A 20125-nucleotide genomic window follows, 5' to 3' on the forward strand; every position below is an offset into this window, starting at 1 on the left:
CAAAAAAACACTCCTATATTTTTTAGGGTAAGTGAGTAAGAAAAACAAAACAACAGACAAAACAGTTAAAGAAATACAAATATAGGCCACAGTGAGTCTAGTTAAAGAAATGTGTTTGCAACTGAGTTTGTTTTATTGTTATTTTCAAATGAACTGTGTTATGCACTTGTATCTTTTCGTCAGATAGATACATGTGCATATTAAGATTTATTAACACTATCGGCGAAGCATTAATATTAGCTATCTTGCATCGTCTTTTTTCTTTCTTTCTTGGTTCATTTGTTTTCTATAATCTCTTCCATAAGTCTGAATTTCCTGGAGTCATCATCCACAATCATCCTCACTCATGATTTCCAGCCTGTGGCCTCGTATTACATAATCCCATTTGCTCTCCCAATTCTAGCTCACAGCGCCACCGAGAGGCAAAGAGGCAGAAGCGCTGAAGGAGCTGGGTTGGGTAGCGGAGCTTGCTGGAGCAGCTCCAGCGCTCATAATAATCCTCTTTATACAAACATCCACCTATTTAGCTATCTGTCGGATGCCGGGTGTCCATCAGGCAGCTGCACGGTGAGAGACATTTATCTTCCGCAGATTGTCGTTGCTGCTCTGAGTCATTCTGCTGCCTCCTCGGCTGTGAGGACATAGGCGGTGACATGAGCATCGCTGCTGGTGAGACATACAGGCTTTGCCGTTTATACCGCTGGAGGTCCGTGAGAGCACACCGGGAGGAAAGCTTTTGAAAATTAAAACGTGAGACACGTCATTGTTACCCCGCTTGAATTAGCCTGTCTAAGGTTTTTAAAGGGAGGAGGAACATCAAGGATGAGTGTGGACGCCCCAGATGATCATGTCGGTAATTAGACTCACAGCTCCGTGTTTATTCCCGCATCTTTCTCATTTTTCTACAGCGTAGATTGTTGGACCTGGATATTCTTGTGTCTATTTTTGAACGGCTCTCATTAGAAGCGCTGCATCGAATCATGGCCTAACTGGGGTAATTTACAGGCTCTGGCATTGGCCTGTTCAACCCCATCATCTGTGTCCGCCTGTTTACGCGGCAGTGGGGCTGTCATTTACTGTACTGGGTGAAACCGTGCGTAGTCTTATGAGGAAATCTGGGACATTAGTATGGGCGCTGCCACTGAAAGCCCTCCACATGGAGTAGTGTCCCAAGGGGGAATGTCTTAGTTTTTTGGACATAACAAAGTCTGCGTAATTATATCTTTAGATTGAACATATTGTTAATCCACAGCGTGAGTCAGCATTCTCCATGGGTTGATGGTGCTGCAGCCCTTTAAAAACTGCTGGGGGAACATCAACCTAATGTGAGTTTAACCCAGGGTACAGGTGCATCTATATAAAATAGTCATATTATTGAAAAGTTTTTATATTTCATTAGCTCAGTTAAAAAATAAATTAAAGTTGTACTATGTAGCTTAAATACTTAGAGAGAAATCTATCTATCTATCTATCTATCTATCTATCTATCTATCTATCTATCTATCTATCTATCTATCTATCTATCTATCTATCTATCTATCTATCTATCTATCTATCTATCTATCTATCTATCTATCTATCTATCTATCTATCTATCTATCTATATATATATATATATATATATATATATATATATATATATATATATATATTTCCAAATGGAGAATTTTCTTTTAATTTTGGACCGCTGGACATCCTTTTTCTTGTTAGCGTTGGTAAAAACAAATCTCCGGTCATCTTTGGTTCACGGGTGGCATGTGCATGTGTGTGACTCTTGAATTGGTTTTGATTCACTAGCCTCTCAAAGTTGTAGTTGTACATCTTACTTTTGCACCTTTTTCTAACAAACTTTTTCCTTTCCCTAAACTTTACATTGATTTACTTGAAAATTACATTCAGTGAACAATCAGCCTCTTTAGCTTTTTTTTTTTTTTTGCTTACCTTCTTCTGGAGGCTACTACCCACCCTCCAGTGGGTAGTAGGGCTTTGACAGGTTGTCAGTCCATCACAATGCAACAGAAACACACAATCATTCACTCTCACTCTGGACTCGCTTGCTTATGACAGTGTTGATAAATGTACCACACTTCAGCCCAAAGTGAATGATTGTTAGTTTTCAAACCGCAATGGTTTAAATGTGCAAGAGATCCAGTAAAGTCTGATCTTATAAACAACGTTCTGTGAAGAACCCAAATAATATGAGGTCACAGTTTTGGGCCAAATGTTTGGTTAAAACGACACAATCTCTGTCCCAGCAGCATAACCCACGCCTCTGGATTGAATGAGTAGCCCAGGAGTTTTCAGAGTGTGCATGCTGTAATAAAGGGTCAGAATGGAAGTCATATGATCCCGAGGAGCAGACACAGGGGTTTGCATTTGCAAGGAAACTTGTTTCCCTCTTGCTTCTGTGTGGATCTGACAGAATTAGCTATCTTAATCCTCACATCATTGTCTCTGTCCTGCTAGATAACAGCCTCATAATCTATCAAATGCCATCACAGTTTCCTCTGCTTCTTTCTGACTCTTTTTCTTCAGTTGTGTGACTTCTGGATTTGCTATGAGGGCAGCTCCTAGGAGTACTTCGCTGGGCAAGTTTTGAAGGATGCTGGAAATTCTGTAAGCCGTCACCTAGATTTTCACGCTTGTAGTTGGTTTTGCACTGTAGTTATCTTCACCATGGGCAGTAATGAGCATGTCCATGTCCTTGAGTGATGTCAGAAATAGCAGCTGTGCACATGATGCACAAAGCACATGCAAAGATAGGGAACATTCTGTATAGTGTCTTGGAGAAGCATTTGATATTGTACACATCCTTTTCTCAAAATCTTCAACTGCATTGTAATATATTGCGATTTGCTATGACAGACCAACACAAAGTAAATTATGAATGCACAGTGAAAGAATAAATATTTTTCATTAAAAAAATCTAAAAAAAAAGTGTGCTCAGCCTTCCTGAGTCAATACTTTGGGGAATCAATTTTCTTTGCATGTTTAGACTAAATTATTTTAGCTTAAACAAGTTTTATACAATCTAAAAAGGTTGGAGCTATTTTGCAAAGTGGGGGGCACATAAACATACTTTTATTTATGTGCTTTTATTATATATTTTATTCAAGTATATATTTATTATACTTTTATTCAAACTCTCCATCATCCCTACACCTTGCCACACAATGACACTGCCATCACCATGTTTCATGTTTCCCACTTTACATTTTCTGAAACAAATAGCATTTAAATGTAGGCCAGAGAGTTAGAGCACCTTCACCAGACATGTTTCATGCAACATGGTTTCCCTATTGACAGATGGACAACCATCTGTCAACCATCTGTTGGTACATGTTCATATCTTGGTAGGTATGCAGTTGTAACATTTGGTTTTCCATTTTCTACGCATTGAGGAGTGCTCTGGGATAGGTCCAAAACTTGCTAAAAGTTATGTATAATCTACCCCTATTTATTCTTCTCCATATCTTTCTCCCTGACCCGTCTGCTGTACGTTTTGGTCGTCATGATGCTTTTTGTTCAATTGTGTTCTCGAACCCCAGCTCTGAGGGTGAGTAAAAGAATGGGGGTACAAATGCAGGCTATGCTTTTCACTTTTTAAAAAAAAAAAAACATTTTGAAGACCTTCCATCCTGTTACTTCTACTTCACAATCATCCAGTACTTTAAATTGGATTGTCATATAAAATCCCAGTCAGGTAGATTGAAGTACGAGGTTTTAGTATGACAGGAATGTCAAGTGCTATAAAAAGTTTTGCACGGCCCTCCGCATATTTATCCACCACATATGTAATGTACCCAGCTGGTATTCTTAGTACTCATCATTTTGTTGAATGAAGTGTGAGCTGTGATTTGTCTCTCTTCTCACTTTCAGCATGATGCATTAGCGGTCAAAGGTGATCTTCTGAGGCAGAGATGAGTCTGACGTCCTGGTTCTTGGTAAGCAGCGGCGGGACCCGCCATCGTCTTCCCCGGGAGATGATCTTCGTGGGGAGGGATGATTGTGAGCTCATGCTACAGGTACAATATGAACTTAATTCCCAGTTGCCCTTCCAGACGCTGCCAAATATTCTGATAAATGAAAATGGATTACAGCAACTTACGAGGTTGTGTGTGATTTAGACTCGCAGTGTGGACAAACAGCACGCTGTCATCAACTACGAACCAAACACAGATGAACATAAAGTGAAGGACTTGGGCAGCTTAAACGGGGTGAGTTTTTGTGAGCGTGGAAACCTTAGCTTGGCTCCACCAAATATAGGTAATGCTAGACATGAGTCTAACTGCATACAGTGACATACCAGATGTACTTGAATTCATATATCTATCTAAAAGTAAGGCCTTAAAAAGTCTTAAGTTCATTTAAAAAATGTAAGTAAGCCTTGAGTAAGATAATCACAGGTCTGACGTTTTGTCTTGGTAGGACTATTTAATCTAATATCTGTAGATTATTTTTCTCATGGGACATTTAGCAAACATTTCAGAAGCATGCAGACATTTTCATTACATTCTGTGACCTGAGGTGGTTGAAGTTGCCACCAACCAGCGACTAATATACCCTTCTTAACAAGGCAGGGTTTTTTTTGTGTCTATCTCATGAAAGTGTAAATTTATCATCAGTTGGCTGGCATTCTGTGCTAAAAAACTCAACAGTACTACAATATAAAATATGCAATTTTCTTCTGTATATTTCTGTCATGTTACACATCTTTAATTTTATTTGTTTTATTCATAATGCCCTTAAAATCTCTTAGAAAGCATTAAGTTTGAGTTGGAAAAATCTGCAGAAGCCCTACATGTTATCTATTTAATCTACTGACTACCTTAGACTATTTTTCTAGAATCAATTTCCTCTGTAGTCTGTAACAAGCTCCGCGCATGAAAGATGGTGGAGAGGTTTGCAAAGTGAACAGCCCATTTTATACAGGTCTTAACCTTATATTTTGCAGACTTTTGTCAATGATGTCAGAATACAGGAGCAAGACTACGTCACGCTGAAGACAGATGACAAACTGAGGTTTGGATATGATATCCTTCGGAAGTTCTACTGCACAAAGAGGCCAAATTAAATGACTCACACACAAACCACTGTCAGCTGTGTAACTTTATCTGTTTGTGAATAGATGTGAACTCTCAATGTACTCCGCCTGCTGCATTATACATAAGGCTATTCAGTGCGTGTCTCTCAGTGCTCAGCAGACCTACCCAACATTTGCCTTAACCTACCTCACATACCAACCTGTTCACCGTGGTTCGAGGAGAGCTGCACATTCCCGAGGAGGCCCTCAAGGTTAGACAGCATGCTGTGTGTTGAAAAATTTAAAAAAATTACAAGCTTGTTTGCAGATAAAGTGGATCTGTCTGCTCAAAACAGGACAGCCTTGTACTATTTTTTTTTGACTTTGTGGTCAAGAAAATAAAAGAGTTCTGCTGAACCAAACTAAAGCTTCACAGTTGATGAAAGCATTCTTTTATCTTGTCAAGCCCAGGTAGCTGCAGACAAAGGTTTTTATGTTAATGAGTTTGCAGAATTCCAGCGTAAATAGTCAGTAGCATGCAAAAATGAGTACATACAGCAAAAAGGCTGCATTCAGCTTATTCATTAGCTTGACATTGCCATGTTGCTTTTTTTATGTGTAAACTCAAATGTCAGCATGAGAAACTGAGCAGCCAGCTTCAGATGATCCAAAAGAAACCTGCAGAGAAATGTGAGGTGAAGCCTTCAGAGGCGGCAGCGGCATCAGGTTCAGAAGGAGCCGCGTCAAAAGCTCCAGAGTCCGGCAAACCCGAGGATAAGACAGTAGGTGAGCTTTAACATCCATGGAATAATTGAAATCCAACACAGCACACACTATTTTGCAAGGTTGTTTTTCTGACTTATTGATAAATTAGATATAATAAATGAAAACGCAGCAAAGTTTAGTGGTAGAAAAATTGTTAGAAGAATTGCACTAACCCACACAATTCCCAGTACCTTGATATTTTCCTAACTGTATAGGAACTGCACATGCTGCAATAGTTTCTTGAAACGTATTGCAGATTTTTACCTTTCTGCTATCCTAGTATAGAATGAATTTAATTCTCTGAATAAATGTCTGAATTTCTTTTTTCCTTTGGTGGCCCGAATCCTCTCCCGTACAATAAAGATAGAGAGGGCAAGCTCGAAAGAATGAAACTTGGCAATTTTTCTTTTTATCTGCAGAATAATCTGGGTCAGTTTGTCAAGTCAGTTGTCAACACCTTCCACACAAAAGAGTATCGCTTTTACTGCAGCATGGTCACACTTTAACCTAATGTATTCACTGATTGGAAAAGGATTATATACTTCAGTTTCCATCAGGCCAGGCTTGATCAAGCTGAAAATTTGTTCATTCCAGTCGCTAGGTGATTTTTTAATTCTTTTTTGTTCCGCTAATATTTTTCAATTTGGGAAAATGGTTAACTGTGAAGTGTGCACCCAGTTTACACAGTCTTCTCTACATTACCAGCTCCCCCATGCTCCGCTCCTAAATATCTCCTCCATTCAGTAAGACTAACCAATACATTGGTTTTAACAGGAGACATAGCAGTTTTACACAGGGGCACGCCCCTTTATGGGCAGCCTGCTTGGTGGGGAGACGGAGACACTGATGATCAGCACCCTGGAAAATCTGAGGAAAAATCTTCTGATAGGAAGAAGGAAAAGGCAGAAACGGGTACAATCAGTTTTTTCAGAAATATGACATGACCAATGCTTTTTTCATAATCCTAAGATGTAATAAAGGAAGTAAGTAGATTATGAAGTTTAAATTGTCAAATCTCTTCACCTTGTTGTAGACACCAAGAGAAGTGCAGAGATCCCAAAGTCTTTGCCTCAAGCAGTCTCAAATCAAGAACCTAGCTACTTTGAAATTCCAACAAAGGATGCTCCCATTGCCGCTAAAATCAGTGAACTTCCTCCACAAGATCAAGAGACCAATGCTTCCGCTGCTGCTGTGGAGCCCATCCATGGCCATGCTTCATTCACCATCGAGTTCGACCCCGGGGCATCAGGCAAAGTGTTGGTGAAGGATCGGGTGGCGAAAGTAGGACCAGAGACCCGACCTCGCCCAAAGAGGGCTGTTGGAGAAGACCTGAGTCCGCTTCAGACAGCCATGGTGGCAGCAGAGGTTAAAGTTGCTGACTGGCTGGCTCAGAATGAGCTGCCATTGGCTCTGAAAGAGACAGTGGCAGAGGATGATGGAGAGAGTGCGAAAAGCGATGTTCCTGTGCATCTCAGGAGTCTCAAAGGTGCGTGATGAAATGTGTTACAGTATTTGGTTAATTTCTTCCTTTACGCAGTCATTTATTATACGTTCTAATGTGTCTTGCACACATGCCAGGCAGTAAACACGAGGATGGCACTCAGAGCGATTCAGAGAATGCTCTTGGGGAGCAGCGCAGGGCTGCAGCTCTGGAGGAGCGCTCATGGGGGCTTTGGGGCAGCGCTGGCATAAAAGAAGGTCGTGCAAATGTACCAGAAGGCCTGTTTGCAGAAGAGGACAGTCCTGCAAGGCGTTGCAAGTCTTCAACATCGAAAAGGCAGAGCGGGTTGGTGGAAAGGCGGCGTGGCTCGGCACCACATCAGCATGGTGGTCGTGAAGAGTGCTACGGACACAGAGATGAATATAGTGACAGAGGTACTTACACCATTGAGCTGGAGAACGGGGCCAAAGAAGAGGAAGAGGCTAGGAAACTGATTGAAAAGGTAAAGGTTAGACATCTTTTTCTGTACTTTTTTCTTTATCAGATCATAAAAATTCTTTTTACTTTATTTTATTTTTGTTTGTGTCTCCCAGGTATTTGGTGTGGATGAGCAGCGTGTTTCCAGGAAGGGGGGAACTGATCAAAGAGAGAGGTTGTCTTCACAGAGGTCTGGTTCAAGAGACAGAGGAAAGCCTGGACGTCTGGAGACAGAGGTGCAAAAGCATCATTCTGACTTAAAGTGGTTAACCAAGACTAAATCTGTTTAAGCAATACACGAGTACTGTGAGTAATTAATTTTTTTTCTTATGATTTAGTTCTTATCTGAAGAGTTGATGGTTGGTGGTCCTCGTTGGGTGTCACAGTGGGCTACTCTTGCTGCCAGCCACATTCGGACAGATCCTGAGGGATCCGGAGGGGACAGTCACACCATGGTCACAGAGGACAGAGGTACTCAGTTTAGGTCATAAGACCACTCACATCATTTATTTAACATATTTATTGAAAAGTATTTTTATACACTTTGCAGCTGCATCAATAATAAAAAAAAAAACTATAAAAACTCAGGGTAGCAGTTTTCTGCCTAAGTGGTTTTTAGATGACAAAAGATTATAGCTATCCCAAGACGTTTGAAGCAATGGCTTATGGGAAGTTTAAGCCTATGGTTTCTGTTAATGGCGGAACTTAAGATTAAAATATTGAAAATTGAAAAACAAAGAAGGAAGGGGAAAACAAGGACTGATAGGTAGATGTCAGGATACAGCTTTGAATGGATGTTGTTCGGAATGATGGATGGATGGATGGATGGACGGACAGATAGATGAATTTAATGCCATTTCATGAAAATATTTTCTAATTTTTCAGCAGAAATAAGTGGATCCAGCCACATGGCCTCTGTGCACACCGAACGTAAGAGGAGAACCCTACCACAGCTACCTGGCGAAGAACTTAATCTGGGAAGAAAGACCCAGGGTGGATGTCTGAACACAGATATGGGTGAAAAGCAGGATACAGAGATTCAGGAGAAAGAGAATAAAGATGAAAGGCTGTCCAGAGGAAAGAAACAAAGTGTTCAAGGCACTGGAGGTGTGGGAAGTCAGAGCGGTAGCCCAAGTCGATCTTCTCCGGCCAAATCACAGGACAGTGGTGGTGGTAAATCAAGTCAGTCGGGTGTCCTGAGCAAAGTCCCTCCACGTCAACTGACCAGTGGACAGAAGAGAATGGAGGAGGCAAGGAGGAGAAAGAAGGATGAGGAGAAGGCTAAAGAGAGTACCGGGAAACCATTACTGAGGCAGGAGAGTTTCACTGTGGAGAAACCGAGCTCCAGTGTACCCATAGAACTTATTCCACGTATTGATGCCTACACAGGAACCAAAACTCAGAGTAGGGACGTGGGCATAGACAGTGTCTCAATGCAGAAAGACTCAGAAGCTGTGGCAGCTTTTCTAGAGAGCACTGTGTCAGATCAAGGTGATCCCCCAAGTCAGTCTATTGGTTCCATGTCTCCAGAGTCAGACGTAGACACAACAAGCACAGTTAGCCAAGCGGATGGCGTTAGAAAAGTAGTTCAGAAACGCAGGATACTAGCTGGGCAGCAAAAGGAGAGAACAGTGGTCTGCACCTCTAACAAGGGGCCTACTGGGAGCAGAGAGCCTCTGGACAGGAGGGGGAAGAACAGAACCTCTGGCCCTCAACAACCAAGTCACCCCTCAACATCTCTGGACCTCACTGATGATGACATCAACTCCAACTCCCTGCCCTCTGACTCACAGCCTATCTCCACACAAGACTCAAGGAGTTCAAACCTTAGAGGCCAAACAGTTGGGGCCAGCACCAAGTCTAGTCGGGCCAAGATGACTCAGCCGTCGCCTTCTTCTGCCCCAAACAAAGCAAGTAATGTTCCCAAGCCAAGACCTACTCGGACATCCCTGTTGAGGCGAGCCCGGCTGGGGGAGTCATCAGATACCGAACCTGCTGATATGGACCGGATGTCAGTGGCTTCTGAGGCATCAACTGCTAGCTCCACATCTAGGACAGGGATAGCGAGAAGGGGAATGTCTAGAATAGAGGCTCTAGCACAACCAAGGAGACCAAGGGTTGGGTCTCCATCTGCCCAGAGCGACTCGGAGGCCACCGTGGCAAAAAGCAGAGGGCTGAGCGGCCGAAGTGCAGCAGGAGATTATGCTCTCAGACAGGGATTGAGAGGTTCAAATGTGGCTTCACTATCCGGACCCAGAGCCAGAGCTAACAGTGCCTCCAAGCTGCCTGATAAAACTAAAGGAACATCATCGTATGGGCATATTACACCTGTATGTAAGTGGAAAATCTTTCACCAGAATCCATGTTGTCTGTCACTGAAATCTGTTCAACAATCTCTTTGGTGTCAATACCTGTGTTTCCATCATTGTTCTTTTATATCATTGTTCATTTTGAATTGCATAAACATTAGAAAATGTTCATGGAAAATTACAGAATGACTTCTTTCGTTTTGTAAAAAAGGTTTTATGCTCATTTGACTTTTCCCAAAAGGAAATAATGTCATTTAGTGTAGTTGTCTTTCATAATAGATCACTTTGCTCCTTATTGTCCAAATGTACTGGTTTGGTTTGTTTCAGTTAATATTTCCTGCAACATCAGCACTGACTTTCAAATATTTTTGAAGTCCAAATTTTCTTGCTAGTTTTTTTGGCACAACAAAAATGTTTAGAATTCTTCTTTTCAAAACCTTTGTTTGCCTTGAAACCAGTCAACCCACTCGTGCCTAGATGATGTTATCTTCATATTCTTCACAACCAGAAATCTTTGTCTGTTGAAGGTTTAGCTTCTTTTGTATCTTCTTTTAAGCTGGGACTCGGTGGCGCCGTGTTCCTGTGGAGTATGCATCCACTTCTGAGGATGAGTATGGCTCAAATCGCCACATATCCAAGCAGGGGCCTACGAGGCCATTCCCTTCGACCCGAGTTGCCCAGTTAGGAGGTTCAGCTCCAGCATCACCCAGCCCCGCAGGTCTGACCGGCTTGAAGCAGAATTCCAGGGACCAGGATGAGTACATGAGAGACTGGACAGCACACAGTGAAGAAATAGCCAGGTGTGTGGGTGAGAAGAGCTCAAAAGCATGCAATATAAAGTCCATTTTTAGATGCAACAATGAGGATGTTACTTCCTCCCTAAAACGCTGTTGTTACTTTTGCCACATGGGATGGGTTTTTTTATTGCTTTTTATTTGTGCAGTTCTGATTATAATTTCTGGTATGTGTGAGTATGAGATATGGGATGATAAACACAAGCACATAAAAAGGAAGTTGATATTTTTTGGTGTAGTGTAGTGATGTGATTACTTTTACTTGTTAATCAGGATCAGCCAGGATTTAGCCAAAGATTTAGCAATGCTGGCACGAGAGATTCATGATGTGGCTGGAGAGATCGACTCAGTCAGTCCTGCAGCAACTGACCCTGGAGCTCTGGTATAAACACATCACATTACATGAGCGTCAACACTGCTGACCAAACAAATATTTATTTACAGGAATGTACAACTGAGCTGACGTTTGAATTCTATATTATTATTTTTATTAATTTCCTTTAGTTGGAGGAGTCGGTATTTGATGATGGTATGGATCTGGGTGGTTCCACTGCAGAGCAGAGCAGGATTCTGGCAGGCGAGGGGCGAACCGTGGAGCTACGACAACGAAGCTCAAACGATCAGAGCTCTCGCTCTATCCGTCGACAGACATGGAATAGAGACGATGTGAGTCTGAGCCTCATTATCGAACATCAGTCAGTTGTATGTTTGCACAGGCGTTTTACATACAAGAGCACTGGCTGAGGAGGACAGATTGCTTCAAAGTCAACAACTCTATGCAGTAACTTGAGTTTTCCAGTTGGCTTTATTTGATCCACTGATTGTGACTGTAATTAGAATCACATTGGACTGTATGAGACTTTGTAATTTGATTCTACTGCAATAAATTGGACTAATTTAAAATGAATTTGGACCGATTTGAATTCCATAAAACTGACTATAAAATGGATGCAGCTTGCAATTTGGCACATTATGAGTAAACTAAATTAAATTAAATTATTAATGATGCTGTGATATTGTTGACTGCTGCTGCCTCCAGCCTAGACAAGCTAATTTAGGAAGGTGCAGGCACAAAACAGTGTATAACTGTTGTTGTAAACAGTGTAAAATGATATGTGGTTTTCAAATATGCAATGTGCAACAGAAAACACTGCTCATTACACCTTATATGCCATCCGTCTGTGAATTATTGTGGTGGCCGTGACATGCTGGGGAAATCCATTTTTATGAAAATCTTTCATGAAGTTAAATTCATCCACCAAAAAATCCTGTCCAGGTTGAAAAATAAGTTAGATTTTTGACAGTGGCCAACATGTCATGCATTCTATCATCATTACAGCAACATAAACAAGAATGCTGAGCACAAGGCTTATTCTGTCCTCTGGAGAGAAAATACGTGGTTGACATGGCGTTCCCTTTATTCTTAACTTTATCTATTCCATATTGGATAAAAAGTGGCTTGCTCATGTCCTTGTCCAGTACAAGGTACTGGATGTATCCCCAGTTTCCACAATTCATTTGTTCATTCTGACCTCAGAAACTGGAGTTAAATGTAAAGAGAATAATATAAATAAATCAACTTAAATTGTAATCATTCCCATCAGAACAAGTACAGTTATAACATTTAACTTTTGTTTTTTTCATTTTTATTCATCAGTTGTACCTTGACAATGTGCTTCTTGCTTCTGTGACTCAACTTTCGACCAGAATACGACAGTCTGTGGACAAAACTACCTGCAAAGTCAGGTAAGCCTTGTAAACTAACCGCTTACTTACTGTCTGTTAACACAGAAATAAATTACTGTTGTGTATTTATGTAGTTTGTATTTTCTGTTAGAACTGGACAAATTGGCAAAGTCTGAGTGACAAGTCAAAGAGATTTTCTCTGTCAAACAGAACTACATTTTCTCATTAGGATGAAAGCTCAAAGCTTTTAGGGTTTTTACAATCCGAGGCATTGCCAGAAAGAAATTATCTGAACTGTCAGCTAATACTTCTAACAATAGCTATATTAAGCATTTTTCTTCTATTGTGTTTTTATCTATTTTTATCTGAACTCGGCCTCCAGGATTCTTTTCAAGGATAAGGAAAGAAAATGGGATGAGATTGAGACCAAACTGCAAGCAGAGCATGACTCCTTAGTGCTCAAGAGCTCCAACAAGGTGATGAATATTTCTGATATTTTCACAGTTATTCCTCTTGATTATACTGCTTGATTTTTATGCAGGCTTTTTGCTGTCTGTCAGATGTTACATTATTTTGAGGTTATTTGAACTTTGCACCTATCATCCGTATGAATACAGTTACTTTTCAAAATCACTTTGCGTTACTGCGTTACTATCTTCTTTTGTTATTTAATCGTATTTCCTCTACTCGTCTTGTCGAGTGCCCGACGTCTCTAATGTAAACAATGGAGGGAGATCCACATTTTGTTGGTGGAAAAACTGGAACTATTTTGAGTTTCTGTCGCCAAGTCCGATTATTATAAGCGGCTTTGGGCTTCATTTTTTTAAAAGTCGTTTGCAAATGTAATGAGTGGCGGGTTGCGCCTTTTTGGGCTCGTTTTTGAACGTGAAGTTGCTCATTTGGGCTTTGGAATAAGCAGAGACTCATAATCAGTGATGGCATAGTTACTTTGAAAAAGTAACTTTAATCGGACTACTGATTACTACTTGAAAAAGTAACTTAGTTATATTACTGACTACTTGATTTGGAAAGTAACTAAGTTACATTAAAAGTAACTTTTTAGTTACTTTCAGCAGCTGCTAACAACAACACTCCGCCTCCTGTGAAAATCACATTGATCTTTGCCAATACTTAATTGTAAGCTATTTTATAATGATAACATCAACAATGTATGTCCACTGATAAGGTTGAACTGAAGAGGAGATTGTACAAAAAAATGTGAGTAATTTGTGTGGTCCACTGTTGTCTGGAAAACTCTAAGAAGGATTTTAAAGCCCCCCCCCCCCACGTTTATTGCGCTGTTCATATTGGTCTCGTTGTTTGCCGTTTTCTGGAGCGCAACGCGAAGCTCGACGTCATTCAGAGGTAATATATTAAGTTGACATTAACAAAAACACAGCGGGACGATCATCCGGGAAATGATGGACAGGGAGAGACTGAATAAAACTACCTTAATGACGGACAAATTCTGGGATATATTATGAGTCTCTGCTTATTTCCAAGCCCAAATGAGCAGCTTCACGTTCAAAAACGAGCCAAAAAAGGCGCAACCCGCCACTCATTAAATTTGCAAGCGACTTAAAAAAAATGAAGCCCAAAGCCGCTTATAATAATCGGACTTGGCAACAGAAACTGAAAATAGTTCCAGTTTTTCCACCAACAAAATCTTCCTCCATTGTTTACATTTCTGTCGCATAGAGACGTCGAGTGACCGAGCAGAGGAAATACGATTACGGTAAATAACAAAAGAAGATAGTAACGCACAGTGATTTTGATAAGTAACTGTAGTCTGACTACTCGATTTGAAATAGCAACGCGTTATATTACTCGTTACTGAAAAAAGTGGTCCGACGTCAGTAACGCGTTACAAATTAACGCGTTACTGACATCACTGCTCATAATAAATCCCAGAATTTGTCCGTCATTAAGGTAGTTTTACTCAGTCTCTCCCTGTCCATCATTTCCCGGATGATCCGTCCCGCTGTGTCTTTGTTAATGTCAAGTTAATATATTACCTCTGAATGACGTCAAGCTTCGCGTTGCGCTCCAGAACATTTGCGCTGCAAACATCGAGAATAATTTGAACAGCGCAATAAACGTGAAAATAGCCACGAATGAACGTGTCCGTATAGTTTCCAATAATTATAATGGCAAGTTAACGCCACTATAATTATTAATATTAAGATAAGTGTCACAAATCTGTGCAGCCATCTCAGTGGTGGAGCTGCAGGAAGAGCTCTGTGAGCTTTGACACCAAATGCAGGGCCGTAACACAGAACCTGGGGGGGGGGGGGGCGTTAAAATCCTTCTTAGAGTTTTTCAGACAACAGAGGATCACACAATTCACGTTTTTTAATTCTTTTGTACAATCTTCTCTTCAGTTCAACCTCATCAGTGGAGACACATTGTTGATGTTACCATTATAAAATAGCTTACAATTAAGTATTGGCAAAGCTCAATGTGATTTTCACAGGAGGTTAGCAGCTGCTGAAAGTAACTAAAAAGTTACTTTTAATGTAACTTAGTTACTTTCCAAATCAAGTAGTCAGTAATCTAACTAAGTTACTTTTTCAAGGAGTAATCAGTAGTCCGATTAAAGTTACTTTTTCAAAGTAACTATGCCATCACTGCTGATATGTTCACAGTTATTCCTCTTGATTATACTGCTTGATTTTTATGCAGGCTTTTTGCTGTCTGTCAGATGTTACATTATTTTGAGGTTATTTGAACTTTGCACCTATCATCCGTATGAATTTAGGCATGATGCTAACTTGATCCAACAAGCACTTGCAGAAGTGAAACAGACTGTTCAATCCAGCTATGTTGATTATTTTATTGATAATACAAGTTCTCAAGCAAAATTTTGAAAAATAGACAAAATATTTTCCTTTCTACAACTATTGCTTTTCACTGTTACAGTGTTTTAAATACAGCTAATTACAGCAAAATCCATTAGATGCACAGTCCCTTACAAAAACATCCCATGAAAATAACATGTGACTTTCACATGTGATCACATGTGGTTCACACAAATTTTACATGTGAATGATGTGAATCACATGTGAAAGCACATGAATACGTGTGATTTTGGAACGTTTTGTATATTGAATCACATGTGATTTTCATGGGATTTTTTGTAAGGGGTCCCATGAGTTTATGGCCCTTTTTTAACAATATAAATCACTGTACAAATTAAATTTGTTAGCTGACCAATGTCCTATTTTTAAATAAACCTTGTTTTTCACCCTGTAGTGTTTCAAATGCTGCTAAATACTGTTTCGGGTTAAGAAAACATTTTATTAGTGTATACTTATATACAGTGATTGATACATTTTTTGTAATCTAAAATAATCATTGACTCATAGCTGCATAATCAAAATACCTAAATCTAAATTCCACCAATAGCATATTAATACGAATATCACTCATTTCCTTTCCTTAGTTGCCGGATGTCACTAAACAGCATCAAACCCAAACTTAGAAATACCCCCTAAAATTTTGGTCCCATGTTGTCTATTCTGATGTAACAGTTCTAGAAATCATTTGCGAGTCTACGTATTTATTTTTTTATTACTGGGGAATCTAGCTCAAGGTTAAGACAATTTACTGTCTGAGTTTGTCAGTCAGATTGCATGTAGTCTGCACATTGCACACTTCTGCTACCATGAACATTACATAGTTCACACTCCAAACACTAGATGGCAGTAAAACACTTCTAAGAGTATCATTAGTCAGTATCAAATAACATTTGGTATTCATACACCACCTTGACTTTATGCACAATGAAACAGGTTCAAATCTAAATAGCTTCACTAGTCCATAAGGGGTCAACAAAATTTTTCATTTTTGTAGTGAAAGACTAAAATGTAATTTTAGAATTAATTACAGTGATATTTTGAACTTTATCAAAGAGTCTCATGTATTATTTTGTTACTACTTCACAATTACTCACCACATCATGATGATATATCCTGCAGGGAGTCTTAATGCAGTGATGACTTAATTCGTCCTTTTGGATGCTCTTTGCATTTTGTATTCCTTTTCTTTTCGGTTTATTGGGTTCCTCTCAGTTAAAGCTTACTGTTTCTTTACGAGATTCTGACGTTTTCTGTTTGATTCGTATGTTTGGACGTTCATAGTTAAATCACAGTTGTAGTTAAATTTGGTGCTCCAGAATAAATGACACACGTCTAGTTGAGTCAAAAAGAAAAACTAGGCAGCAGAGGTGTCTCTTTCGGATCCACCACAATCTCAATAAAATGCATTGATGTTCTTGGTTTTAACATAAAAAGCTCCTTACTTACTTAATCACATCCTCAAGCACCCTTCATCTGTCTAAATTATGTTCTTAACAGGAGATTTCAACAGTTATTCAAGACCTGAAGAGTGTGGAGAAGCAACTTTCAGGTACGGCCATAATAGCCTTTCATCACAAAAATAAGCTGCCATAAGAAAATTATTTTATGCGTAGTATTTCTGATGGATTTGGTGCTAAATGATGCCGGAGTCATGTTGCTTGGTTGTTCTGCTCCGAATGAACAGTGATCGATATGATGGTGGACCCAGACGGCACTCTGGATGCCCTGTCCAGCATGGGTCTGACAAGTCCTCTAAGTGACCAGAGGATGAGTCCTGGGAGTCAGCAGGGGGCACCGCCGCTGCATTCCAGAACAGAGACAAAGACACCCAGCGCACTGTCAACACCCAGGTGTGAAGAATTTTCTGGCGAGCCCTGTGGATCCTCAGAGCGCACAGAAGAGACAAAGCAAGACAAGAGTGTTGCATCCTAAAACTGACAAAGAAAACTACATCCAATTATTTTTTTATATAAAAACTGACAAGACATCCTTGGAAAAGACGTTGGTGTGGGGTTTAGTTATTTTTATGGCTTTTTTCTCGCTGAAGATATAAGAAGGTGAGTGAAGCTTTTGTCAAGGTAAAGTTTGTTGACTGTGTTGTCAAATGTATCATTTTGGATCTTCAGCGTGTCAAAAGAAATGCAGATAAGAAAAGACTGAAGTATTTACAATGAGCCATGTGTCTTTGTGTTGCAAGTTATTTTTGTCCAATATACTTAAAAATAATATGAGAAAAAAGCATACTGATGGAGTGTTAAAACTCAGACATCTTGGTTTTTAGATGAGGTAATACTCACCTCAAGTCCCCATTACAGACACAAAAGTCCCATAATAGCAAAACAGATACAGAATCCTAATTTAAAGGGCAGATATCCTGATTTTCTTTTTTTGCTTTTACAAACATACAGCTTCCTGTAGATTCATACTTAATTTTTCTGATTACATAAAATATTTGTACACATTTTGGAACTATTTTGTTTTTACTTTTAACTTTAACTAGTGACGTCAAGCTAACTGGTTCGGTTCAACAACTGGTGTAATGCAATGCAATCTATGAACATGAGTAGATGTTTAGTAGTGAGAAACCACAAATAAAAATGAAAAACACCAAGAGAAAGTCTAGTCATGCCTAATCAACTTTATGCTCACAAACAGCTTTAGTGACCTCAGTGGTCTGGCTGCTGACTCCCTGCTGGAGCTTTAGTACTTACTTTATATTACAAAATGTTTTCCTTTTTGATAGGAACTCTCACACATTTCTGTTCAACAGGTCTTTTCCAATATACTGTCAGAAACCTAGTATCCAGGTGACAGGTCATCATACATATAAGATGCTAATTTTCTGTTTTGAGAGGCGTGACTACATAGTCTTTGTTTTGCTGTCAACAACAAACTGATTTGAAAGACAATGAAAAGACTAATTTGATTATTTTTTTAATTGTTTCAATATTTAGAGGTTTTATGGATCCACAATGTGATTTTTGCCCTTTAAAGAGATCCGACTGTATCAGAACAGAAACCAAAACAAATCTGATTAAGTGTCCTTTTTTGCTGTCATAGTTATTTATTTAAATAAATATACCGTAAAGTACTTTCCCATGTCTTTCCTGTTTATCAGTCTTTCTCTGTATTGACTTTGCGATCCCAAATCTCCATTATGACTTCTTCTTAGGAAATGAACTGGCTTGCAGGGTATCTTTAGTAAAAGATTTTCTTAATGTCCTCTCCTTGAGTTAAAGTGGTTGAAATTCAGTGTATCAGAACAGAAACTGGTTGTTATTAGACAATATAAAGGCAAACATAGCTCATAGGGTGGATGTTTTTCTTTCCAGGAAATTTTGTCACAAGTGCCCTGGATCAAACAATCAGTGGAGATAGAAAGAAATAAAGGGGAGGTGGAGTTTGCTCCTTAGGAGGCTTGAAGTGCTGATGAACTTGTATCGTCTTATTAATCTTTGCGGGACCAGGACATGACGTTCCTAAATGACACACATTTATCATGTTTATGCCTTTCACCAAAAGCAGGGTTTAAAACCAGCTACCAGGACATGAGAGGTTCCAGAAACGGACCGCTAACAAAACGTTGTGTTAGAACCAGCATAGACAGGGACTACCTCTGAGTCCTGCTGCTGCATTTTACTATTTATAATGCAACCAAACAGGTGACTGTGTAATGACCGTAGACTTTCCAATGTCTTGCCTCATACCAATGTTTACACTTGAATGTACCCTAAAGAGATCGACTTAAAAAAAACAAAAAACTTTTAGCCAAAACAGTTTTAATAGAGACAAATTACTTTGTGCTCAGCACGCTTTCTCTATAATTCTGCAAACTTGTTAACGCATTTGATGATGTTTCTTTTTCTTTTTTTGATGTTTGTATGACTTTATTTTGTAATCTTCTTGGGTTGGATGTTGACCTTGCAATACATGTCTTGTTTGTCTCATTTACAATAAAATGCATGATCATCATGACCTATTTTTGGACAATCTTTGCTGTTATTTAACTGGATAAAAAAACTACTTTTGGGGAACTATTTGCAAATGACTACAGCTGCTTTATAAATTGCAGATTTGGATTTTCTATACAAATATAACTAACTTTTGAAATATGACACAGAGAGAGAGGATGAATTTGGGATGGTGTAAATCTAAATGCTGTAGATCTATACTGGTTTTTGAAGTTGTGTCACATAGATCTTAGTTAGTTCATTTTAGTTATTCTGTGGTTGGAGTTTAGATACTTTAGTCCTGTACAGTGGATAGCCAAAGCTTTAAAGACATATTTTTTGGTGCAGCAAAAACCTCTAATAAAAGTAAGAGAAAAACATTTAATCTGAGTGAAAACCAGAAACATCTGTAGTTTTATTAATTGTTTTATAACTCCATAGTTTGGTGTTGCGCATATTGAGAAAGATAAGAGTTAAATTTACTTTAAATTCACCATTGAGTCTATAGCACTATGCAGGGTTAACATATTAAAAGAAATGCTGCTGCTGCTTGAAAGCAGCTTTGAGTTGTAATAAACATTAGCTTACATGCTGTACAGCTAACTTTAAAAATTTTGTAGCTTTATGTTATTAAAGCTAAAGTTTAATCAGTAATACTTTTATAACAAATTTATGTCAAATCATGATTTCTTGGTTAATGTCAAGGTGTCATGACAGACATTTTGAATAGTGTCAACTTTGTAATAAAAGTGTCATGATTTACCAAATGACACTTTATGACAACAGTCATAAATATTCATGAAGACTTACTCATGTTCATGA

The 20125-nt window shown here is 39.2% G+C and overlaps 1 protein-coding gene across 6 annotated transcripts; it reads left to right on the top strand.

Moving 5' to 3' along the window:
* The first annotated feature begins 422 nt into the window (after positions 1-422).
* Positions 423-19330, top strand: cep170ab (centrosomal protein 170Ab). 6 transcript variants are annotated; one of them, XM_044114182.1, is made up of 20 exons: positions 423-567; positions 2536-2616; positions 3880-4025; positions 4128-4217; positions 4955-5033; positions 5237-5295; positions 5659-5809; positions 6563-6700; positions 6822-7274; positions 7367-7737; positions 7823-7942; positions 8045-8177; positions 8592-10040; positions 10572-10815; positions 11083-11191; positions 11314-11475; positions 12467-12555; positions 12878-12971; positions 16851-16902; positions 17038-19330. In XM_044114182.1, the coding sequence occupies exons 3-20, from the start codon at positions 3921-3923 to the stop codon at positions 17283-17285; spliced, it is 4146 nt and encodes a 1381-aa protein (XP_043970117.1). In that variant the 5' UTR covers positions 423-567; positions 2536-2616; positions 3880-3920; the 3' UTR covers positions 17286-19330. The 6 variants fall into 6 exon arrangements, with proteins under 6 accessions (XP_043970117.1, XP_043970122.1, XP_043970123.1 ...); XM_044114187.1 differs by having other exon boundaries at positions 8595-10040; positions 17038-19319; XM_044114188.1 differs by having other exon boundaries at positions 7367-7731; positions 17038-19319.
* The last annotated feature ends 795 nt before the right edge of the window (positions 19331-20125 follow it).

This window comes from Gambusia affinis, linkage group LG04 (assembly GCF_019740435.1).
Source record: "Gambusia affinis linkage group LG04, SWU_Gaff_1.0, whole genome shotgun sequence".
In the NCBI taxonomy this organism is placed as follows: Eukaryota; Metazoa; Chordata; class Actinopteri; order Cyprinodontiformes; family Poeciliidae; genus Gambusia; species Gambusia affinis.